This window comes from Rhinolophus hipposideros, assembly GCF_964194185.1.
Source record: "Rhinolophus hipposideros genome assembly, chromosome: 8".
Lineage (NCBI taxonomy): Eukaryota > Metazoa > Chordata > Mammalia > Chiroptera > Rhinolophidae > Rhinolophus > Rhinolophus hipposideros.
Genome location: NC_138054.1, coordinates 63257349 through 63284002, shown reverse-complemented (window position 1 = coordinate 63284002; position 26654 = coordinate 63257349). Strand labels below are relative to the sequence as shown.

The window sequence follows — 26654 nt, the reverse complement described above, 5'->3', positions numbered from 1 at the left end:
AGATTGCTCTTACCTTAGCCAAACTTTGTGATTGTGCAGCTTTCCTCCTCAATCTGCTATGAATATTCCCTGGGAAAGGGTGGACTGGGAAATCATTGTTACTTGGACTACCTCTGATTGGAGACAGCATCTTGTTCTACTTTGCCTTAGGCCTGTCTTTATAAAGGTACTAGAGAACCTGTACAAAATGTTCTGATCTGGAGCCCTGGGCACCCATCTTGCAAATGCAGGTTTTTGTGTAGGTGCAAGAAGTGGGTAAGGAAAGCTAAATGGATGGACTTCCATGGATGCATCTCTCTGCCTATAAAGGGATTCAGAGAGGAACACATATGCACTTTATAGACTTCTTAATTATTGCCCCAAAATATCATCACCACATTACCCATTTAAACTATTCAAAATCCAGAACTGTCATGTAGATTCAAAGAATGATATTCCCAGTTTTATATAGATTGTTTCAGAAAATAAAAGAGGGTACACATTCTGCTAGCACATTTTATGAGGATAGTATGACTATGATGCCAAAACAAATAAGGGCAACTTGAGAAGAGAAAGTACATAGGCCAATCTTACTTTTTAACATAGAAGTAAAAATCCTAAATAAAAGCCCCCAGACTTACATGATTTTATCAGTGAAAACTATATAATATTAAGGTAGAAATAATCCCAATCTTATGCAAACTCTTCAGAAAATAGAGGAGGAAGGAACACTTCCCAGCTAGTTTTAGGAAGCCAGTATAATTGTGATACCCAAATCTGACAAAGGCATTATAATAAAAGAAAACTGGAGATCACTATCCCTTATGAACATAGGTACAAAACTCATTAATAAAATATTAGCAAAACAAATCCATCAATGTATTTGACAGAGTTGGGTTTAACTTAGAAATGCAAGATTAGTCTAATGTTAGAAAATCAATCACTGTAATTTACCACATTAACAGAATAGAGGAGAGAAATCATATAATCATTTCAGTACAAGCAGAGAAAGTACTTGACAAATCAGTACCCATTCTTGATAAAATCTCTATAAACAAATTGGGAATAGAAGGGAACATTATCAATTTGATAAAAATTATCTGTGGAAAACTTAAGCTAACATCATATTTAGTGGTAAAATATTGAACCTTTCCCTCCTATGATGAGTCAAGGATATCTACCACAAACAGGCCTAGAAAGTGGAAAGAAGTAAAATTCTGTTGATAGAGAACATGAGTGTTTATATAGAAAAATCCTAAGGAATCTACAAAACACTCATTACAACTTACAGTGAATTTAGCAAAGCTGCAGGATACCCAGTGAATATATAAAAATGGATTACATTTCTACACTAAAGCAATTGGAAAATGAAATAAAAATTTTTATAATAACCAAAAATATCTAGAGTTAAGCTTAACAAAAGAAGTGTATAATCTTTTTGATAAAAACTATAAAACATTGCTTAGAGTAATTAAAGTAGAGCTAAGGAACTGGAGCAATACTATGTTCATAGATTAGAAAACTAAATATTAAGATATAATTTCTTTCCAAATTGGTCTGTAATCTTAGCAGGCTTTTTTGGTAGAAATTTATAATGTGATTCTAAAATTTATATGGAATATCTAAAACAACCTTGAAAAAGAAGAAAGTTAAAAGACTACATTATCTGACTTCAATTCTTAATATAAAGCTACAGAATTAAGAAAGCAGGGTGCTGAGTTCGATCGTTAGCCCAGAGTGGATCCCAGAGAGCCCTGAGCAGCCCCACCGCAGCCCCGGTCCTAGTTATCATACACCGGGAGGAGCTGCAGCCGGCCCGGGTCACCATCACGGAAACCATGAGCAGCGAGGCTGAGACCCAGTAGCCTTCCGCCGCCCTCATTGCTGCTGATGCAGGGAGTGGCGCCCCGGAAGACCTTACATCGGCGGCGCTTGCCATCGGGGACAAGAAGATCAATCGCAACAAAGGTTTTTGGGAACAATAAAATGGTTCAATGTAAGAAACTGATATGGTTTCATCAACAGGAATGACACCAAGGAAGTTGTATTTGTACACCAGACTGCCATAAAGAATAACCCCAGGAAGTACCTTCGCAGTGTAGGAGATGCGGAGACTGCAGTTTGATGTTCTTGAAGGAGAAAAGGGTGCAGAGGCAGCAAATATTACAGGCCCTGATGGAGTTTCAGTGCAAGGCAGTAAATATGCAGCAGACTGTAATCATCATAGACGCTATCCACGTTTCGGGGCCTCAGAGCAATTATCAGCAGAAATACCAGAACAGTGAGAGTGGAGAAAAGAATGAAGGATCAGAGAGTGCTCCTGAAGGCCAGGCCCAACAGCGCCGGCCCTACCGCAGGAGACGGTTCCTGCTATATGCGGAGACCCTATGGGCTTCGACCACAGTATTGCAACCCTCCAGTGCAGGGAGAAGTGATGGAGGGTGCTGACAACCAGGGTGCAGGAGAACATGGTAGACCAGTGAGACAGAATATGTATCGAGGCTATAGACCACGATTCCGCAGGGGCCCTCCTCGCCAATGACAGCCTAGAAAGGACGGCAATGAAGAAGATAAGGAAGATCAAGGAGATAAGGAAGACCCAAGGCCAGCAGCCACCTCAAGTCAATACCGAAACTTCATTTATCGACGGAGACTCAGAAAACCCTAAACCACAAGATGGCAAAGAGACAAAAGAAGCCGATCCACCAGCTGAGAATTCGTCTGCTCCGGAGGAGGCTGAGCAGGGCGGGGCAGAGTAATTCCCGGCCTACCATCTCTACCATCATCCGATTTAGTCATCCAACAAGAAGAAATGAATATGAAATTCCAGCAATAGGAAATGAACAAAAGATTGGAGCTAAAGACCTTAATAAAGACCTTAAGTGCATGCTTTTTGCCCATTGACCGGATAACTAGAACTATGTGCATTATCTATGCAGCATGGGTGTTGTTTTTTTTTAAATTTTTACCTAAAGACGTCTCTTTTTGGTAATGACAGACGTGCTTCTTAATTTAAAAAAGAAATCTGTTTTTTTTTCTCAATATTTCTTTAAAAGTTTTTAAATTGTTTCATATTTGGTCAAGCTGATATTTTTAAGAACTTCATTTTTAATTTGTAACAAAAGTTTACAACTTGATTTTTTTCAAAAAAAGTCAACAAACTGCAAACACCTGTTATTAAAGGTCTTTAATATAATAATAATAATGATAATAATAAAAGAAAGCATTGTGCTGGTATAGGATGGAAAAATAGATCAATAGAGTACAGTAGAGAGCCCAGAAATAGCCCATTATATTGTAATTTGTTTTTTAATGAAAGTGCCAAAGCATTCTGCTGAGGAAAAGATAGTGTTTTAAATAAATGGTGCTTGAGTAAGTGGATATCTATATTGAAAAAAATGAACCATAACTCCATTTAACGTACGACCCCAAAATTAATTCAGATGAATCGTAGACCTAAACATAAAGGCTAAAACAGTAAGGCTTCTAGAAATAAAATATAGGAAAATATTTTTGTGCCTTTGGCATGGGCAAAGTTTTCTTAAAGATACGGAAAGCATTAACCATTATAAAATACACAAATATATGGTGATGGAAGGAGAACTGACTCTGGGTGGTGAACACAATGGGATTTATAGATGATGTAATACAGAATTGTACACCTGAAATCTATGTAATTTTACTAACAATTGTCACCCCAATAAATTAAAAAACAACAACAAATGGATCATCAAAATTGAAAACTTTTACTCACTACTTATAATTTCAGTTGCAAGCCACAGCCTGGGAGAAAATATTCATCAAACGTATCTGTCAAAAGATGTGTGTCTAGAATATGTGACAAACTCTCACAACTCAACAATGAAAATGTAAATAGCCGTTATAAAAGGGGCAAAATCTTTTAAGATGTTTCATAAAAGAATATGTGCTGATGGCATCAGGATAATACAAATTAGAACCACAATGAAATACCACTACATACTCACTAGAATGGCTAAAATTTAAAATACTGATGTCATATGTTGACATGAATGTAGAGCAAGTGGAATTCTTAGCATGGATTTAGAGCAATCCTTAATATTAGTGAGTGTAACAATATCTGAAATGTGCAACAATTGAAACTGTCATACATTGTTAATGGGAGTGTACCATGGTATAATCACTTTAGAAAAAGATCTGGTAGTTTCTTATAAAACTGAAAATATAGCCATCCCATAACCCAGCAGTTCTGCTCTTAGGTATTTACCTAAGGCAAATGAAACATAGGTCTAGTAAAAGATTTGTACAGGAATGTTAATTAATAGCTCCAAACTGGAAAAACCCAAATGTTCATTAGTAGGAAAAAAGATAAACTTTATCTTTACATTGTGGTATATTCAAATGATTGGGTACTGCTTCCATTATATGCAACAACATAGATGAATTTCTAAAACATGCTGAGTAAAATGAGCCTGTATAAAAAGATTCATACTTGTATAGTTCCATTCATATGAAGTTCTGGAGCAGGCACAACGAATCTGTGGTGAAAAAATGAGAATAGTATTTGCTTGGGGTGAGAAAATAGTGGTTTGTTAGGGATTTACCAAGAAAGGCCCCAATGGAACTTTCTGGATTGATGAACATGTTCTATATTTTAATAGGGATTTGGATTGCCTGTGTTTACACATTTACCAAACTTGGTTAGGAACACCTAACTATACAAATATAGTTGTATTTGTAAATTTACCAAAAAAAAAAAATTGTAAACGAATACTGAATTCTGATTAATGATACACATCCTGAATTGTGTATAAATGTCTGCAGTCTACTTTGACATGCATTAAAAAACATGGATGAATAGACAGCTAAATATATGGTAAAGCAAATATTGTAAAATGTTCACAGCTGTACAATCTAGGTTGTGGGTATCTGGATATTTGCTGTACAAGTCTTTAAACTTTTCTGTGTTTCAAAATTTTCGTGATATATTGGAAGGAAAATGGTGCTACTGGTGTAATGAAATATAATTCTTGGTAAATGTGATTTTAAGAAATACACTATAATGGCAACAAGAAAATATAAGCTGTCTAGAAATAAAGCTAACAAATGATTTGTATAATATTTATATGAAAAAAAACAACAAACTTTAGTACAAAACATATAAGGAAGACCTAAATAAATGGAGAGATGTATCATGTTTCATGTATAGCAGTTGTCTGTATTATAAATATGTCAGTTATCCCCATTTCAACGCTAGATTGAGTGCAGTGTTGATCCAAGTTTTTATCTATAAGTTGATCCTAAAATTTATATGGAAGACCAAAGCCCCAACAATAGTTCTCATAATTTTGAAGAATAATAACAATGTGGGTGAACTTGCCTTATAAATATCAGGATTTATTGTCAAGCTATATTAAACAGTGTGGCAGAGGCACAGAAACTGACAGTGCAGTGGAACAGAACAGAGTCAAGAAAGACAACCCTACATATATGGAAACTTAATATATAACAGATTTTGCATATCATTAAATGGTTAGGGATAATTGATCATCCATAGAGAAAAAATATAACGGGATTCCTATCTCCTTCTATATACAGAAATAAATTCCAGATACATTAACAAACTTAGTGTGAAAAATAAACCTAAAAGTCTTTTAGTAGAAAATGTAAGCAAATATTTTCGTGTTTTTGTATGTCAGGGATGTATTTCTTATATGTATAAAAGATCATAATATAAAGGAAAGATTGATAAATTTGACTGTATAAAACGTAAGTCCTTTTGTAATTCCATTTAAAAAAAGTAAAAGATAAGACTGAGAGAAGATTTTCAATGAACATAGACGACAAATAATTACTATCCAGAATATATCAGACAAACACCTATAACTCAATAAGTAAAAAGACAGATACTGTAGTAGAAAAATGGGCTGGGGGTATCAATAAGCAATTCACAGTTGAGGAAACTAATGGCCAGTAATCATGAAACATTGCTTAAATTCTTTAGTAATTATGGGAGAAACCAATTAAAACCATACTGTGATATGATCAGAGACATTAGATTGGCAAAAATTAAAAAGTCTAAAACTACGAAATACTGGAGAATATATGAAAATGTTTATTCAGCAAATATTTTTTTGAGCATTTACTGCATGCCAATCACTGTTCTAAGTTGTTGAGACGCATTAGTAAATAAAACAAACAAAGATTCCCACCCTAATGGAGCTTAGATTCTAGTGGGGGGGGGAGAAATAAAATAATAAACATAATAAATAATAAAATTAAATATTATGTTAGAAGCGATAAGAGTATTGGTAATAAGGGGAAAAATAAAGATCAGAATAAGAAGGTGAAGGGATGGAAAGTAAGTTAGTGTATTATATAGGGCTCTCAGGGTAGTAGGCTTCATTAAGAACTCAGGTGAAAATTGAGCCAAGAGTTTTGAAGGCTAGTAAGGAGTTAGCCAAGGTAGTTTTTGGGGAAGAGGAACATTATAGGCAGAGTACACAGATTAGGATAAGGCCTTAAGGCAGAAGAATGAATATCTTTTGTGAAACGGTAGAGTCCAGTGTGGCTACATCAAAGTGTGCAAGACAGAGGAGGTCAGAGACATACTGGGGAAGAGTGGTGGGTCACCACACTTCTAGGTCTTTACGAGGATTTTTACTTTCAAGTGAAATGAGGAGCCATTTGAGGGTATTGATCACGAATGTTGTGATCTAACTGACCTTTAAAAGGGTCTCTGTTATGTTGATAATAGACTATAGAGGAGGATAGAACCAGGAATGGGATACCAGTTAAAAGATGGTTGAGAGGCGAAGGAGGGACCATGATGGCTTAGATTGCAAGATCAAAAACCAAAAAGATTTTTCATAACTTATTTAGCAGCAGAACTTGACCTAACTTGAACTCTTCTGGTGATAAAATTGAATTGAGACTCTAGAGTTTTTAACACATTTACTGTGGCTATCATACATTTTGCTATAGAAAATTTAATGTATTTTGTTGCCGCCCTAGTCTCTGATGGGGATGTGATACACATATAACACATAATATGTACATACTGTTACTTTCATATCCCTTCCCCCCAAATTCTGATTTCTAAGACATGACTAAATCCAAGGTTTTTGTTTAAATAAGAGATTGTAAGCATATGTCTGTGGAGATAGTGAAAAATAGTTGTATTCTGGATATATTTCAAACTTAGAGACATTGAAAATCCTGATGGATGGAATGTGGGCTATGTGAAAACAGAGGAGTCCATAAGTCTAGGGTTTTGGTCTGAACAACCAGAGAATAAAATTGCCATCACCTGAAATGGGAAAGGCTGTGGATGGAGTCAGTTTGGGGCATGTTGGATTTGAGATGTAGAGTAGGCTATTGGTTATACATATCAGGAGTTTGGGAGACAGATCTGGGAAGGAGAAGAACTCTTATGAAGTTTTGGAGGAGAGGGTAAATTGGTTCAGTTGTTTTTGGGAGCAATTTGTGATGCTTATGACTCAGTTCCACATCGAAGTATGCACTTCTAAGATTTTTATTATACATGTGCATGAGGCAGTAAGTACAAGCGTGTTTATGAGAGCATAGTTTTGATGGAGAAGAAAAACATGGAAAGAAAATTAAGTTTCCATATACTGAAGAATTTGTACAGTTGACCCTTAGACAACATAGGTTTGAACTGCATGGGTCCACTTATACATGGATTGTTTTCAACAAATATACAGTTGGCCCTCTGTTTCTCCAGGTTTTACATCTGTGGATTTAACCAACTGCAGATTTAACCAACTGTGGATGGAAAACACTATTTTCTAGCCACAGTTGGGAATTGGGGATATGGAGGTCTGACTGTGTGCATTGTTCTGTGCCATTTTATTTGAGGGATTTTGGTATCTGAAGGGAGTCTTGGAACAAATCCCCTGAAGATCCTGAGGGACAACTGTAATGTATAAAGATTTTTGACTATGTGGGGTTGGTACCCCTAACCCCCACATTGTTTAAAGTCAACTGTACATCCACATGGGTGAATCTCCCAATTATAATGTTGATCGATGTAAGCAGATGAATACATTTGAAACCATGTATATATAATTTAAATACAACACTTATAATTGAATATATGTTATAAAATATAATACACATGGAAAAGATAAACAGAAAATTAGGAGTAGTTAAGTGGGGACTAGTGGAGGTGGGACTTGATAGATTTGGAAAGCAAGTCACAGAGGCTCAAACTGTTATTTGTAAGGGTTCTTTCTCAAGCCAGTGGTACAATTTTATTCCTTTTATATCCCTGACGCTAATGATTCGAACACTTTACAATTCTGCAGCAGTTAATGGCTAGCCCAAGGAGTGCCTGGAATCTACACTGGCGAGATGGTTCCATCTAGTGGGGAAAGTGCTGCAAGTATTCTGAGACATTCCTTTTGGGAAGGAAGAATAGAGGTGATATACTTAACCTGACCTTTATTTCACTTATATTAAGAAACAAAGGAAAAGGTTATCATTTAGAAATATTTAGTCTTTGCCATTATTAAGATAATACTATAAATCTCATAGGACATTTATTGCAGACCTGTAGGACTCAGATGGGTCCTTTTTTCTGTCTAATATATATATTTGTGTTTTGTTTTTCAGAAGGAATTGAGTCTTCCAAGAAGAGGCAGCTTGTAAGTAGATGATTATTACCATTATGATTATGATTATGACCATGATCTCCTGCTTAGGAATTCCTCCTGGGAACTGTTGCCAGTATTACGTAGAGGAATCCCATTCATGAGTGTGTTTTTTGCCCTGTGTATTCCTATCTTGTCCAGGGAAGCCAGTGGGCCAGTCAACTTCTCTTACTAAGTCATTTCCCCCTTTCCCCCATCCCTCCCCACCCCAAATCCTCTTCTCTGTCTCAATTTTTGCCTAGCATTTGGGGAAAGCTGCCACTTAAATACCCATCACAATCTTATAGTGTTTTGGGATTTACTGTGTTTTAGTAAACTAAAGCTTTTTGAGAATGTTAAAATTGAAATTCTTGGCATCTGCATCTATCCCATAACATGGTACTAGGGGAAATGCCAACTTTTCTGACAAGCTGGGGCAAGGGCAGCAGCTAAGTTTGGGGACAGGGTTGGAATAGGGCTTTCTTTCATGTTTGTTCTAGTCTGGCTTTAGCGCTGGGGGTAATTGATGAATAATCCTTGTCCTTGGATTTTTATTTCTTGTATTTTCTTGGCCTGCTTTTTCTCTAAGAATTCTGTTGGGGAAGTACTGCAAATTTGGATAATCAGAATGATATAGAATGCTTGTTAAAATGCAGGTTTTGAACTTATTTGAATTAGAATCTCCATGTTGGGGCCCAAGAACCTGTATTTTATGTACCTGTACCCAATACCCACCATCATTTCGCTAAGAAGCCAAATTTGGGAAGCACTAAGGAAATAGGGCTATGATAGAACCAGTGCCTTTGAACCTTTTTTAAAATAGAAATATATGAGATGTAATTGAGGCGGACACAACAGTATCCATATTTATTAAATATACTTTATGTATATATCATATTTTTTGATGTATGAAACACATGATAATTCTATTATAGTCACTTTAGGGTTTTGTAAAAATGTTCTAGTGATTAAGTTGTCCTCTGAGAATTTTGTAAAGTCCTTTCTCTGGTTTCTAAAAGCTCACAGTGATTTGATATAACGAGACAGGAATTATGAGTCAGAAAACTCCTAGTGTTCAGTCTTGGCTGTCACTTAATTAGCTTTGTAAACATCGACGAATAATCACCTCATCTCTCTAAACCTCATTTGCCTTATCTATAAATGAAGATCATGCTACCTGTTTTTCTTTTCTTTATAGCTAATAGGAGGATCACTTAATATATGTGACAGTACTTACAGTTTTATTCTAAGGTGTGTTAGTTTTAGAATTCTTGTAAGCATATTGGGTTAAGTTTGGATGAATTTTAATATTTGAGAGCCTCATTTCTTTCTTTAAATTCACTTTCAGCAGGGATCTCAATTCAAGGTTTGCAAGTGTCCCAAGTCTTCTAAAAACTGGGCAAGGGCACTAGCAGGACTCTAATGGAGCGATACACCGAGTAAATATACATGATGGAGAGGGAGTGGCTTTTTAGTATCATGTTCAGCAAATATTTGTACTTAGTCACTTCCTACTATTTCTGGCTTTTGGGTTTTTGGTGTTTTTTTTTTCTATCTTTCTGTTTTTTGTTGTTTCCTGTTTGGAGGTTCTCTGAGATTTGCCTTTGCTTGAAATTAGGTGAAATGAATTAAGGCCTGAGGTAGGTAGCTTCTTCTAGGAATGTGTGCCTCCATGGAGTTTGCTGAGGAGGAGAAGAAAGAATATCTTGTGAAAATGATTTTTATTTGAAACTGGCGGGATTGGATCATTTTAGTTTTAAACCAGAGGAATCTCTTGGTTTGTTTTAGTGGTATTTAAAGTTAGGCCTACTATAGCAGCCTTAAAATAATTAATAATGTTTAGAAATAAATAAATAAATAAATAAATAAATAAATAAATAAATAAATACTTTTTAAATAAAGTAACTCACATTTAAACAATTGATCATTCAGTAAATACACATTAATACCTACTATGTGTTGGGCACTATCTAAATTCTGAAGTTGTAAGATTCAATTAGATACATTTTGCTATTTTGAGGATTTATAGTTAAGTAAGCTAGAAGTTCCTCAGTACAAACAATACTTTTTTAAATCTTTAATATTGGAGGAGTAGAAAGTTTTATTCTGGAAGGTAGCCAGGAAACATGGATACTAATCTAGGCTTTGCCACTAACAAGTCATGTGTGATTTCAACAGGAACTATCAGTTCTGGACCTGAATTGCGTCATTGTAAAATGAGGGGATTGGCTTACCTGATCTTTATGCTTAGTCATCTCCCCAAATAATTGAAGCTCCATGGTACCTCTCTGCATAGAACTGGGAAAGTCTTTGTAGGGTAGGGAGTGTGCAGTAGGCGGCAAAGTGTGGCTTAGCATTTGCAGTAAAGAAGCCAGGAAGGTAAGAACCACAAAGCATCAGATGTTTGAATAAGTTTAATATTTAAAAGTTTGTAGTAAGTGTGGAGAAGCTGATGGTGATAAAACAAGTGACTTACAATTGCCCCGTTGCGTTACAATGGACAGAACTCAATAATGGATTTCTAGATGTATGTGATATCTTGGCATTATCAAAATACACTCTTTCACCCAACAAGTAATTCCTCCAATGTCTACAAATTGGTAAGTGGAAGTATAGCATAGAAATAAATAACTTGGGCGTGAGTGTTCAGCAGACCTGGATTTGAGTCTTGGCATTATCACTTATTAGTTTTTTGTTTTGTTTTGTTTTTTGTTAAAAACAGGTTACTATTTTTCTGTTTGTGTTTTTGCCTCCCCATTCATTTTTTCATTTTTTCAAATTAATCCATCTATCCATGCATCCATCATACTGTATTTATTCAGTTCTTATTATGTGCAGGCACTATCCTATATACTGGAGATAACATTAGTGTTTAACCAAAGTTCCTGCTGTCATGGAGCTTCCATTCTATTCAAGAGAGACAGACAAACAAAAACATAATATGGTATGTCATTTGATGTTAAATAATATGAAGAAAAATAAAACCAGATAAGAGATATGAGGGTATGTATTTTTGTGGGGTAGGGGTTGAAAATTTAAATTGTGTTGTCTAGGAATTTTCTCATTAAGGTGACATTTGAGCAAAGAAAAGGAATCTGGAAAGAGTGATGTTGAGATGTGTGTATCTCTATGGCAAGAGCATTCCAGGTAGAGGATATAACATGTGCCAAGGTCCCGAGGTAGGAACATGTTTCACATGTTGGAGTATAGCAAGGAAGCCAGGGTAGCTCTTGGTGCATGAACATTGGTAGTGGGATGGTGGGGTGGTGAGGTGGGGCTGGATTTTGTAGTATCTTGTAGGCCATAGAATAGACTTGGTATTTTACCCTGATTAGGACAGAAAGCGAACGGGTAGTTTTAAACAGAGAAATTATGTGATCAATCACAGGGTTGGGTTTTTTTGGGGGGGGCAATTTGTTTTATTGAGATAAATTCACATACCATATAACCACCATTTAATAGTACGATTCAGTGGTTTTTAGTGTATTCACAGGGTTTTATGACTATTACCCTGTTTCCCCGAAAATAATTATAGTAAAATAAGACCAGGTCTTATATCAATTTTTGCTCCAAAAATTAGAGCTGATTGTTCGGCTAGGTCTTGTTTTCGGGGAAACACAGTACCACTGTAATTTACCTATTTTCAATATTATATGTAAATGGAATTATATAATATGTGGCCTCATGTGTCTGGCTTCTTTTACTTAGTATAATTTTTCTCGAGATTCATTCATGTTTTAGCATGAGTCAATACGTCATACCTTTTCAAGGCTAACTAATGTTCTGTTGTATGTATATACATTTATTTTGTTTATGCATTATCTTTTAATGGACATTTGGGTTGCTTTCACTTTTGGCTATTTATTGTGAATAATGCTGCTATGAGCATTGTTCAGCTATTTGAGTCCCTGTTTTCAATTGTTCGGGATACACATCTAGAAGTAGAATTGTTGGATTGTATGAGATTTCTTTTTTACCTTTTCTGAGAAACCACCAGACTGTTTTACATAGCAGCTGCACCATCTTACGTTCCCACCAGCAATATACCAGGGTTCCAATTTCTCCACATCCTAGCCAACACTTTTTATTTTCCATTTTTTAAATAATAGCCCCTCCCCCCCTTTTTGGCTGATATCTGAGTTTACTTTAAATGTCCTGGAAGGTCTCTCCTTTGTTGAAAGGGTCCCAAGGAATAGTTGTTATCATAAACCACTTAAGCCAAACAGTGTTTACAGCAATCGTAAATAAATGTACACTTCAGATTCAAATAGCCATCCCAACATTTCCAAGTATCAGTGCTGGGATTTAAAAATTTGACTTTTGGAAAAAGATAAGCATCTCTCATTCAGGGTATGCCTATTCAGACTCTTCAATCACATTTCTTAAGTCATTATCTCTTGATTCATTATTAATTTTTATATGTGGTGTAAGGTAAGGATCTGATTTTATTCTTTTGAATGTTGATAGCTGTTGTCCCAGTACCATTTGTTGAAACAATTGTTCTTTCCCTATTGAATAGTAATCTTAGGTTTTAACAAGATCACTGGCTACTCAGACTGTAGGGAGGGCAGGAGTGATAACAGGGAAGTAAGTGAGGAAACTGTTACAAAATTCAGTCAACGTGATGGTGGCTTAGACAGGGTGGTAGCAGGTGAGGTGGTGAGAGGTGGTTGGATTCTGGATGTATTTTGTAAAGAGAGCTGACATGTAGATAGTTGATTTTGGTATATGAGAAAAAGAGGAATTGTGAGTGACTGCAAGGTTTTAGAGCTGAGTAGCTAGATGGATATGGTTGCCATTTAGTGGGCAAGATGGGAAATATTGTGAGTAGAGCAGGGTTTGTTGTTATTTTTGTTCTTGGGACAGGCAGGAGTGGGGTTGTTGGAGGAATCAGGACTTTGGTGCTTGATTAACATCCAAGAAAGTGTTGATAAGGCAATTGGTATATATGAATTTGGGATCAAGGGTGAGATCTGATCTGGAGGTATGCATTCAGGGATTAACGGTATACAGATGATATTTAAAGTTACGACATTGGAAGAGATAAACTACTGAAGTGCAGCTCGAGTGTGGTCAGCTTACCGGTGATGGTCAATGAACTGTTTGTTACCAGTTTGCATTAGTTAAGTATAGAAATCTAGAGTAAGCAATTTGATATTGTTGTAACCTTCAAGCATTTGATTATTTTTCTGTTAATTAATATTTATTATATTTTACAATGTTTTATGATGGATTAAAATTTCACCTGGTCCATCACCATACCTGGTTTGAGAAGCACTGGTCTGGTGGTTGAGTTTAGGTAGAAAAGAAAAGAGATCTAGGGACTTAGCCCTGGGGGTACTTTAGTATTTACTGTTTGGGAGAAAAGGAGAAAGCATCAATAAAGACCTACAAGGAGCAGCTAGTGAAGTTGGAAGAAAACTGGAGGGGAGTGGTGCTTCCAAGAAGAAAGTGTGCCAAATACTTCTGACAGGTTATGTAAGGGAAACAACTAAGAATTGACCTTAGGGTTTAGTAATGAGGAAGTCCCTATTGGTGACTTTGGTGAGCCATATTGAAGAGAGATGGATCCAAAACTTGATTCGCATGGGTTCAAGAGAATGGGAGTCAGTATTATCTACTATGTAATAATTGCATTAAAAATGTTTAACCTCAGTTGAATATATGAAGAAATAATCAGAAAAGTCCAAATTGAGGGGCTAATCTATAGAACTACTGGTCTGAACTCTGCAAAAAATGTTGAAGTTGTGAAAGATCAAGAAAAAAGACAAAGGATGTGTTCTAAATTACTGGAGACAAAAGAATAAATGGTGAATAAATGTAATACTTGATTCTTGGTTGGATGCTGAATTTTAAAAAATAGTTGAAGGTCGTTATCAAGACAATTGAAAAAATTTGAATGTGAACTTTTATTAGATAATATTATTGTGTCAGTGTTAAACTTTCTTAGTGTGACGATGTATGTGGTGGTTCTCCCTTGTTCTAAGGCCAAGGATGATAATTGTGGAAGTATTTGAGGGATGAGGTGTTATAATGCTTATAACTGATTTTCAAGTGCTTCAGCTAATTAACAAAAAGTGTGTGTGTGTGTGTGTGTGTGTGTGTGTGTGTGTGTGTGTAGAGAGAGAGAGAGAGAAGAGAGAAAAAAGCAAATGTAGCAAAAGATTAACAGTTGTTAAATCTAAGTGGTGGGTATATAGCATTTCATTTAATTATTCTTGTTATTTTTCTGATATTTTGAGGACTAGTTAATGAGTATATACTATTCTTTCAAAGAGTTTTGCTGAAAAGAGGGTCATAGAAATCATGTGATAGCTGGAATAGGTTATGGAGCTGAGTCCTCTCATCCCACTTTTAAAATATAAATGGGAGATACTACATCATGTTTGTATGTCAGTGAAATTATCCAATAGAGAAGGAAAAGCTGATGCAGGAGAGGAGGGAACAATTGCTGGAATGTTCTTGAATAGATAAGAATGGAGGACATCAAGGTACATGTGGAAATAATGGCCTTAGACAGGAGCACTGACAGTTTGTCCACAGAAGCCTCAGTTGCCTCAATTTATCTGTAAAAGATTATGCACATAAAGTGTATGGCATGGTGCCTGAAATTAAGCACTTAGCTATTTGTTATTATTACAGAATTTAGCTCAATGCCTGTTACTAGTAAACTTTCAAACAATGGTAGTTGTTAATTATTGTTTTTATTATTAGCAGGCCATAGTTATTTGTTCGAGATTTTAAATTCTTAAGAGAAACAAATTAGTAAGATCCTAAATGAAGTTAAATGAACAAATAGTGTGCCTTAGAAAAGACACAGGACATTCATGGTTGGCTTTGGTCATACTAGGAAAGAGAGCAACTAAATTCCACTATGGGGAATGAGAACATCCAGACCTGCAATGATAAGGGCTTTGTTGGGGTAGGTTGGTTGTGAAAGTTCTTTTGGCCTGGCTCATACCACTCATTTTAGATATAGCTTCCTGAAATTAAATCGTTTTCATTTTTAGAAAGCTATTTCATATTTAACCCCATCTGGATATTTTTTAATATATTAAGAAATCTAGTCTAGAATATCAGACCTAGAGGACTTGATAACCTTGTTGAAAGTATATATACATATATCCGTGGAAAAAGAATTGAAAGAAAATGAAGTTGTAAATCTATTTCTATTTGTTTATCCAAGGTATTGCATTTTGCTTTTGCTCAAATGAAATAGCTCTAAATGGCTTTCTTTGCCCAGCTCTGTAGAGGGGGCCTCCTTTTGGAAATTCCTTTCAAATAGGGTTGGGTTTTTTTGGTTGTGAAATTCAGTAGCAATTTCAGTACCTACTTAGGAGCTCAATGTAAGTGGTGTTTATGTCTCTAGTTACCCAGAAAGTTAAGCTTTTCTAACACCTATTACAACTTAAGGTGATTGTCCTCACATTTCTTGAAATGTCTTTGCTTTATTTCTTTGAAGCTATGAGCATTCAGTGGGGATAAAGAATGGACTAGAGGAGTGAAGAAGTAGCTGTAGCACCTGTTATGGGGGGTGGGGGTGGTGTGCACGCGGGCACATGCATGCCTGTTGCTATTAGTTGCCTTTATTCTTAGAGTCCTTGAGGGTAGTTCTCCTTTTGCATTGTAGACTTACTAATTTGGGCAGTGGACTTGGACATCAGATCTTAGATGAAAGTAAATGCCAGGTGTCTGCAGTGATAGGCAGTGAGCTGGGAGGAGTACCAGGGGCTCAAGGATATGATGTGTCAAACTTTGTCCCTGTGAAACTGACATGTGAAACAGTGTCATGTACTTTCCCACTCTGATGTAATTTGATGGTATTTGCCTGGATAAATGCTTCTGGGGAATGTGCTAAAAAGAGATACCACCTGTTACACACAGTAAATGCTTTGTGTGATATCAGTGGTGCCTGATACAGGGCTTTAGTTTCTCTGTGAACTTTGAAAAATCAGGAAACTTAGGGACTGTGTAGGCTAGAATAATAGCTTTGTGTTACATTTAAAAGTCTTTTTTATTGGGCTTACATGGGAAATGATCTCACATAGGTTCTCCAGTGGGAAGAAGGCAGGAATTGGCAGGAGTTGGCAGGGATGGAGCAGTTGTCATCACTAATTTCCCAGGAGGAATCATTTTGTTGTTAAAAAGATATATGTGGTTGTCAGTGAGCCATAAGTATGGACACAGGACCTGAAAATTGAAACTCAAAAATCCTTTTGTTACTATTATGTTGAGAACAGCTATTGTTATGCTAATCATCCTCACATTTATGTCTAGACTTCACAATTAACAATTCAATATAATCAATTTGGATACCTCAGAGACATCTCAACTTCAGCTTTTATAAAACTGATCATTGTCTTTCTCAAAAACCTACTTTTCTCTTATTCTCTAGCTTTTTAATGGTTCCACTTCCTCAAGATAGAAAACAAGTACTCTTATTAATTTCCTATTCTTCACACCCATAACTCCTTTCTATTATACCTCTCAAGTCTCTTGTAATTTTCTCTACTTCTTTCTCCTACCACTGCTTTTCCCACATGGTCCCAGCCATTGTGCTCTCTTGCCTCTGCTACTGCTATAACATCCTAACTGGTCTTTCTTTGTCTGACTTTGCTTACCCCAAGTCCACCCATCCATCATACAGTAGCCAGAGAAGGCTTTTTAAAGTGCACATTTGATTATTAGATGTTTTATAAACTTGTTTAATGAATTGTTTATTACTCTTAGGATCACGCCTGAAAGTCTTGCCGTGGCCTATAAAACGATCTGCACAATCTGCTTCCTGTCTTTATCTATGTATTTTGCATAATATGTTCCCTGTACCTGGAATATTCTTTCTCACATCTATACCTGGCTAGCTCCTACTTATTCATCAATTCTCAGCTTACATCTCACTTCCTAAAGGCTTTTCTGACCTCATATCTTGTTGTCCCTAGACTAAAGTTGGATTTCCCAGAATGTATCTTCATTAAACCCTGTGCTTTTTCTTTATAGCTCTTACAGCAATTGTAAATAAAGAGTTATTTGTCTGTATTTTCCTGTTGGATGGTCTATTAGTTTGCTTGGGCTGCCAAAACAAAATACCACAGGCTGGATGGTTTAAACAACAGAAATTTATTTTCTCACAGTTTTGGAAGCTAGATGTCCAAGAGCAAGGTGCCGGCCTGGTTGTTTTCCAGAGAGGGCTTTCCAGAGAGCACTGTGTGCTCACATGAGCTTTCCTTAGGGTGTGGTGTGTGTGTGTGTGTGTGTGTGTGTGTGTGTGTGTGAGAGAGAGAGAGAGAGAGAGAGGAAAACGGAGGGAGGGGAGAGGGAGAATATCTTCTTCCTCTTATAAGGCCACCAGTCTTATTGGATTAGGGCCCCCCTCTTATGACCTCATTTAACCTTAATTACCTTCTAAAGATCCTGTCTCCAAATACAGTCACAATGGGGTTAAGGTTTCAAGGTATGAATTTGGGGGGGACACAATTCAGTCCATAGCAGATGGTGAATTCAGTACCATGTCGTGTGGTACAGTACTCTGTCCTTAGGGCAGAGTACAGAGTTTAACACATAGCAGGCAATCACTTAGGTCCGTTACTAACATGGCCTGGGACAAGCATACAAATGGACCTATAAATGTTTAAAAGTTTTAAATAAAGCTTACAAACTATAAAATATGTGGTATATGTAAAATAAAACATCTTCCTAATTTGAGAAATACAGTTTCAAATTAACAAAGAGAAATTATAAAGCTATTGATTTTAAAAAATAAACATGTTAAATATTTTATTTAACTCAGTATTAATAAGGGTACCAGGCAGATATCGCAGCCAGTTGGGAGGCGAAGTGAAAGAAGCACAAATTTATATGTAGTAAAGAAATGTTGAAATAAATTTATAAATGGTTACAAAACTGGATTTTTCTGTGGGCAGAAGAGAAGTCAGTTGAGCCTCCACTATACAGAATTTATTTGCATATCTGTAGACAAGAACTATTTTGTATCGCTATCAGTTATTTATAACCTACAGAGTTGTAAAATAGCTCAAAGGCAGTAAAAGACTAGAATCAAATAATGATTCTCTTAAACAATCATCAGAAGATTATATTTTTCTTTGCTTATACCAAGTTTCCTTACAGTCTCCCCTACCCATATGATCTAAAACAGGAGTGTCCAAACTTTTTTCAGTGTTTTTTACCAAGGGCCATATGCGGTAAAATACACAAACAGCTGGGCCACTCACTCGAGGTGAAGTACGTATTGCCTCACCTGGTTTATTTAAGTAAACTAAATATATTTTTGGAATTTGCTGCGGGCCAATTAAAAATGGATTGAGAGCCGCAGTTGGCCCGCAGTCCGCAGTTTGGACACCCCTGATCTAAAACAATATCAAATATTATTCTTGATTACAAAACAAAGTTGGTCTCAAGTTTGGCCTGGTTATTTACATAGGGATAGCAATAATGTTAATTAACCATACAGACCTTCTTAAGTTTGCTGGAAATTTTATTAAAAATCTCAGATTGAACTTTTAAAAGCCTCTATTATTTGTATTTCGAGGTTAAAAAGCCAATCTTAAGAAATCATTAAATTTCATCTGTGGTACCTATAAATTTGGGTGAATTCTTCTCTTCTTGAGGTCCCCAAAATGTCACAGGGTCCTGGGCCTGCCAGGGAGTGATCTTCCTCACCACCTATAAGTCTGGACCTTGTAAGGCCAGATACCTGGTCAGTTTTGCTAGGAGGGTGTGTAAGTGTTGACTCCATAAAGTCAACCATAATTCCTTAAAAGTGTCTTATTATACCGGATTAAGTAAGCATCATTCTTAAATATGACATTTCAGACAAAGCCTTGGTTGCATAACTATTTTTCACAATTATATTTTAAGGGAATACAGTAAGGATATTCAGTAAGACTTTCTTAAATCTCACTGGGAGAGTCAGTAAGAATCAGACATGACAAAAAGCAAAGACTACTAAATTGTTAAAGGTTTAGATAACTTAAGAAGGAAGAGAGCAGGCTTTCTTATATATCCAGGAAATAGAGATTAAGACAGTATTCTAAACAAATATTAATAGCTACAGTTATCCCTCATTCAGTCCTGTGTAGTTAATTCTCATTTCACTGGACCTTAGGTTACTAGTCTGCTTTTTGACTAAAAAGAGTTCTGGAAATTCTGACTCAGTCCATTGGAATGGTCTGGAAGTTGTCCAGCTGTCCAAGCAATGGCATCAGAAGCTTGTACCCAAGAGTCTATTCTCTGAAGTGTCAATAGTTTGAAATGCCTGCTCCAGTCTTTTTCCATGGGTCTCTGAGACAGTCCTTGTGGAGAACACAGACTCTGGCTTCCAGTTGATTGCAGAGCTTTCAGACTAGCATCAGTGTAAAACAAAATCTCTGTTTAGATGACAGAGACTTAAAATAATTGGTCAGTTTATTACAGATAATTTTTAAATGTGGAAGTTTTGATGAGAGTTCATAACAAGAATAATGCAGCTAACAAGGGAATTAAGTTGTTTCTGTGGCATGTAAAATAAGAGTAATAAAGCCAATTCAAAAAAGTTTTAGCAAATGTCTCTAAGAGTAGTTCTTTTCAAAGAAGAGAGTGACTATTACACCTGATTCATGAAACATGGATGGACATAATTTTTACACAGGAAAATATCTTGATATATAACATATAATGATCTAATGGCATAATGTACATACCAAGAACATACCAAAACTATACTAAGGATAGAAAGTGGAAAGATTCAGTGAATCTGGAGTAAATCCTAGACATCTGTATTTTTATAAAACTTCATTGACCTAGAAAATGCTAGATTCAAATTTTAGAAATAGGGTTGTTAACCAAATAAGCATTTTAAATAATAACTGAAATTGACTGAAAACACTAAGCTATTATTTTCTAAAATCTGGCAAAATATCATGAGGATTCATAAACAGAAGCATTCTCATATTATGGGTAACAAGGGCATTTACAAATCTCTAGGAACTTCCCACGAATTACACAGTTTCTAGAATATTTATATTAATAGCATTTTACTTGTACAGATTTAAACTAGGGAAGGTTGAGCATCTTTTCTGATTTGACAACTTTCCCCATGAAACTCATCAACAGTAAAATATTAAATAAACCTAATTGTTTCTAGTACCTCTCCATAATTGTGAAAGAACATTTCTTGTGATTTTTCCAGGGATTATCTGAAATATGTCAAAGATAGTTTTAGGTAGTAAAAATATACTGAAAGTTTTATTTTACTGTTTTTCTATACTTAGGATCTGATTTTGAGAAGGCAGAATTTCAAGAGTTGTCAGTGGAAATACTTAACAATAGGAGTGTTGGTACTTCAGAAACAATACCCCATTACTTAATCGAGGTGACAATTAAAACATTTAAAAATGAAAATATGGTAACACATTTTTGAATAACCACAGCTTTTTTTTAAAATTGAGGAAACTTATTGTTTGCTTTCTTAAGTAATTAATACATAATAAATCAGTCTAAAGCAAAGAAAGTTATTCTAGCAAGACGCAAAATATATGCTATCTAGAGATATTACACAGGAAAAAAGAATAACCTTTAATACTATAAGCTAAGGCAGTAAACTGTAAACCAAGGAGACCAGCCAATCAAAATTGAGCAAACTTTGCTAGGATTTTAGCAAATTCATAGCTTTTCAGACTCATGGCATGGTATTATTAGCCATGGCAAACAAAATTCACTTATCCAACTTTTGTTCTTTATTATTCTCCTTTATATTCTGGAATTTATTTACACTTTACTTGAGGACAGTTCTTAGGGGGGTCATCGAGGTCAGATTTAATTCTATAATAATACCAAGATAATATTTAGATGCAGTGCATTTATCATTGCTGTCTTCAAATGAATCAATAAGTAAGCATTTAAAAATGTCTCAGAAGGCCCATCTAATCCCAGTCAATCTACTGAACCAAGAAAGTTAATAATAAATGTATTTTGAGGTACTAAGTTTTGGGATTATTTGTTAAGTACTGTTTTAGACTGAATGTTTATGTCCTCCTGAAGTTCATATGTTGAAGCTGCTATGACCATTCATGTACAAGTCTTTATGGACATAGGTTTTCATTTTTCTTGGGTATACATGTATACCTGGGAGTGTCGAGACCTTAAAAAAGGTATCTTAGTCATTGCACCACCAGTGGGAGTAACTTATCAGCCATAAACAAACCTAAAACAAAACCCAATTATAGAGAGGAAAATTAAAGTTAGAAAAGTTAGAGAGTAAGTGAACTTGAGAGTCATCGCCAGGATCCAACTTCAGATTTACCCCTGGAAGCCAAGAAAAGACATGCCTGGGCAGCCCACATACGAGGTGCACTTCTCTCATGTGACTCTGTGAGGTGAGTCCATCCAGCATTTTGGTGGACTTCTAGTACTGTTTAACAGGTAATTTTCTTAAAAAGAGGAAAATAGATTTAAAAGTTTTTAATTGTGTTATTTTGACAATGCCAGATTAATAAAGCTTTTTTGAGTCATTTTGTTTTTCACATTTTAAAAAAAGTGAGGTTCTGTTTAGAGGGTATTTGTTTGCTGTAGCAGTAGAAATTGGAATTGGCAAAAAAAAAAAAAATTTTAAAAAATATATTAAAGCAATGCATAGATTTAGAAACGAACCATGAGTTTCACACATCAAACTTGGTAATGGAGTCTGATGATAAATTATTGTTGTCACAGAAGATATTGTAATATTTTAATGTTACTTTATAAATTGCAATTTTACTATCTCTTAAAGTCTAGGGCCATAATTTCTTCAGATCTGTTTTAATCTTTTCAGTGCTGGGATATTTGAAAGAAAACCAAACATAGAGGCTGTGCTCAGATTAAACCTTGATCTGTAATGGTCCTAAAGTAGTCTATAAAAATCAGTTTGGGATTATTTGTTGGTGAATCTTTTTCATACTCATGTAGAGTGAACATATTCTACAGTGATCCCCACAGTCTCCTCCTCCTGGTGTTCGTACTTTCATGTAATCCTGCTCCCCTTGAGTATGAGCAGTACCTGTGATGTGTTTCTAATTAATAGAACATAGTGAAGGTGATGGAATATCACTCCTGTGCCTATATTATAGCATATAAGACTGTCTAGTTAGTAGATTTCCCATAGAGATTGTCCTGGCTCAATGAAGTGTAGGCAGTCATGTTGGAAAAGCCTGTGTGGCAAGGAACTTCAGTAGCCTCTAGGAGCTGAGGGTAGCTTTCAGTCGATATCCAGCGAGCAGCTAGGGCCCTCTGTCCTCCAGCCACAAGGAAATGAATTCAGCCAACTACCTGATTGATCATAGAAGTGGAATTGTCCCCAGCCAAGCTTCCATGTGAGAATGCAACCCAGACAACACTGATTGCAGCTTTTTGAGACTAAGCAGAAGAGCTAGCTAAGCTGTGTTTGAATTTTTGACCCACAGAAACTGTGAAATAATAAATGTTTTGTTTTAAGGGACTATGTTTGTGGTGATTTGTTATGCAATAGAAAATGAATACATTATGCAAAAATACTTTTGCCATTTTCTTGCTTTAATTTCCTTATATTTTATTGCAGTGTCACTTTCATTGTACCTGCTATGTGGAAATTCTTTTGACTAAAATATTTTTTATCTTTTAAAACGTGAAAGAATCAAACAGCCAAAAAAATTGCTTTGTTTTTTGTTCCCCCTTCAAATAATAAATGATAAGTATATGTTTATGTTTGTAAACAGCCTCGACATAATTCTCCAAAATGGATATAGCATTTTATACTCCTACCAGCAATATTAGGGTTCTAGTTGGCCCGCCTCCATAGTTACACTTGTTATGGTGAGACTAACAAATTTTACCCATTCTAGTGGGTGTGTAGTGGTGTTGCAGGAGAGTGGGCGATGCCTCTGCACGGGGAGGCCCAGAGAAAGGGCCTAAACCAGTGGGTTCTTGGCAGCAGACAGGAAAGAATTCAAGCAGGAGCGGAAATAAAAGTGAAGCAAGGATAAGTCTATTCAAGCAAAGCAGAAGAAAGAAGCAGGCTACTCCACAGACAGAGCAGTCCTGCTCCTGCGGAGGTTTGAGCCTATTATTGGTTTCCCTTTAATTAGGAGCTGTACATTCAAATTTGTAGAAGAAATATTCAAGAATTCTCTGGGAAGGGGTGGAGGTTTCCTAAAAGTGCTCCTATGGCTATTTTGTGTCCTTTTGTGGTCTTTTTAGTTTCTAACAATGGCAGCACGGGGTATGTCTTTTAGCATGCTAATACATTGTAATGAGTGTATAAATGAATCTTAGAATCACTGCCAGGTGAAATCCTCACCAAGTTGGTCTAGCTGGTTGCAGCTGGTCTTGGCCAGCTCCCAGACCACCAACCATCCATCCTGCCTTGGGATCTGGTGATAAGTTTCAGAAGGGCGGAGATTTCTTGTTTCTCAGCCATCCCTGCCCCCACAGCCTGCTTTTCATCTACCTCAGTGGTGTCTCATTGTAGTTTTAATTTGCCTTTCCCAGATGGAAAATGATATTGAGCATGTTTTTCACGTCCCTATTGGCCATTTGTATATCTTTTGTGAAATGTCTGCTCAAGTCTTTTGCCCATTTAAAAAATACGAGCTTTTTTTTTTTTTAAAATCGAGTTAATAAGAGTTGTTTATATTTTCCAGATACAGATCTTTTGTCAGATATATTGTGGCTACTTTCTTTCAGTCTACAGCTCGCCTTTTCCTTTGAAAGATACCTTAGAATCGTATCTTAAGATCCTAAATCTTAATTTTGATGTTCATTTTGTGAGTTTTCATGTTCTGTCCAAGAAATCTTTGCCTATCTCAAAATAATGAAGATTTTCTCCAATGTTTTCTTCTAGAAGTTCTGTAATTTTAGCTTTTTATGTTTGGGTCTTAATCCCTTTTGGATTAATTTTTTTAAGGTTGAAAACTTGTGATAAGATTATATATGTACATATACATTAAAATTTGCCATTGAATTGTACACATCTTCAAGTATACAATTCAGTGGCATTAAGTTCATTTATAGTGTTGTGCAACTATCACCACTATCTATTTCTAAAACTTTTTAATCATCCCAGCTACAAACTGCACCCTTTAAGCAGTAACTCCCCGTTCTCCACTTCTCCCAGCCCCTGGTAATTTATCTTACTTTCTGTCTCTCTGCATTTGCCTATTCTAGGTACTTCATATAAATGGAATCACACAATATTTGTCCTTTTATGTCACTTAGCATAATTCATATTGTCTAAATCTTAAGTCAGTTTTGGTAAGACATTTTTTGAGCTTTCTGGTCCATTTTATATACATTTTTGGTGCAGTTGTTCATGCTGTTCTCATTTCACTGTCTGTTGATCTGGTGTGATACCCATTTTTATTCTGAACAGTGGTAATTTGTGTTTTCTCTCCTTTTGCTTGTTGATTGTCCTAATAGAATTTTTATTTTATTAATATTTTTAAAGTACCAACTTTTGGTTTTGTTATTTTTTTTCTGTCACTGATTTCTGCTTTTATTTTTTCTTGTATTTTGAATATAATTTGCTGTTTTTAGTTTTTAATGTAGAAGATTAAATCAGTGAGTTTGATAGACTGTAAAGTTTGATATATTGTATATTCATTATAATTTAAAATATTTTCAAATTTCTTTTGTCATTTCATCTCTGACTAATAGATTATTTAGAGTGTGTGGCTTAATTTACAAATATTGGGGGGGACTTGTAGGGTTTTTTATTGTAATTGATTTTGAATTTAATTCTGTTGTCTGACAACATAATTTACAGGATTTCAATCTTTTGAAATTTCTTGAAACTTCTTTTATGGCCTAGCATATTGTTGTTCTTGATGCGTGTGTGCCGTGTGTTTGATTAGCTGCCCTGAAATCTAATCTGTGCCTCCTCAGTTTAGTAGAATTGCTGTGTTTTGCTTGAACTCTAGCTCTCTGTGCCACTGTAAGAACTCACACCAGTTAGAATGGCTATCATCAACAAGACAAATAGTAACAAGTGTTGGAGAGGCTGTGGAGAAAAAGGAACCCTCAAACACTGTTGGTGGGAATGCAGACTGGTGCAGCTACTCTAGAAGGCAGTGTGCAGGTTCCTCAAAAAATTAAGAATAGAATTACCATATAACCCAGCAATCCCTCTCCTGGGTATCTACCCAACAAATCTGAAAACATTCATCCATAAAAGATTTATGTGCTCCAGTATTCATTGCAACTTTATTTACTGTGGCCAAGACATGGAAACAACCAGTGTCCTTCGATAGATGATTGGATAAAGAAGTTGTGGTATATATACACAATGGAATACTTTTCTGCCATAAGAACAGGTGAAATAGTACCATTTGCGACAACATGGATGGATCTTGAGATTTTGATGCTGAGCAAAATAAGTTAGAAAAAGTCGAGAACCATATGATTTTACTGATATGTGGTATATAAAATTGAAAACAACAAAAGTACAAGACAAATACATGAAGAAACAAAACCTCATAGACACAGACAATAGTTTAGTGGTTACCAGAAAGTAAGGGGGAGGGGGGCATTAGATGAGGGTAAAGGGGATTCAAATATATGGTGATAGAAGGAGAACTGTCTGGGTGGTGAACACACAATGTGATATATAGAGATGATGTATTACAGAATTGTACACCTGAAATCTATGTGACTTTACTAACAGTTGTCACCTCAATAAACTATAATTTAAAAAAGTTGTTTCCAGTTCTCTAACTGGGACAATTGGAATGTCTCAGCGTTTGAGTTTCTCTTCTTTCTGTGTTTGCATTCTTGCGTTGCCTTTCCCTAGTGCCTGAAAACTGTTGCCTCAAATATTTTATGGTAGTTTTGTAGCAGAATGGCTGGTTTTGTTTCACTAACTTTGTCATGCTTGCAGGTGAAAGTTTGACAATCTTAATGCCCCAAATTGAGAGGTTTTTGTTTTTTTTAAAGTTCTCTCATAAGTCAAATCAAAATTTTTTGCATCTAGTGTAAAGCTAATTAAATTCTTATTCATTTCTATCTCTTGATTTTCTTATTCAGTTAACTCAATATGTATAACAT

At 35.7% G+C, this 26654-nt stretch overlaps 1 protein-coding gene and 1 pseudogene across 5 annotated transcripts in view; both read left to right on the top strand.

Annotated features, from left to right (window-relative positions):
• The window catches only part of MAST2 (microtubule associated serine/threonine kinase 2), a 179002-nt gene that overhangs the window by 66151 nt on the left and 86197 nt on the right, over positions 1–26654 (top strand). For all 4 annotated transcript variants that reach the window (XM_081055906.1, XM_081055907.1, XM_081055905.1 and 1 more), the window contains exon 4: positions 8593–8624. In XM_081055906.1, coding sequence (XP_080912032.1) covers positions 8593–8624 — 32 coding nt within the window. The remainder of the gene's footprint in view (positions 1–8592; positions 8625–26654) is intronic.
• LOC308500690 (Y-box-binding protein 1-like) lies at positions 1818–2738 on the top strand (annotated as a pseudogene). Its single transcript has one exon. The product of its transcript is annotated as a Y-box-binding protein 1-like (transcript).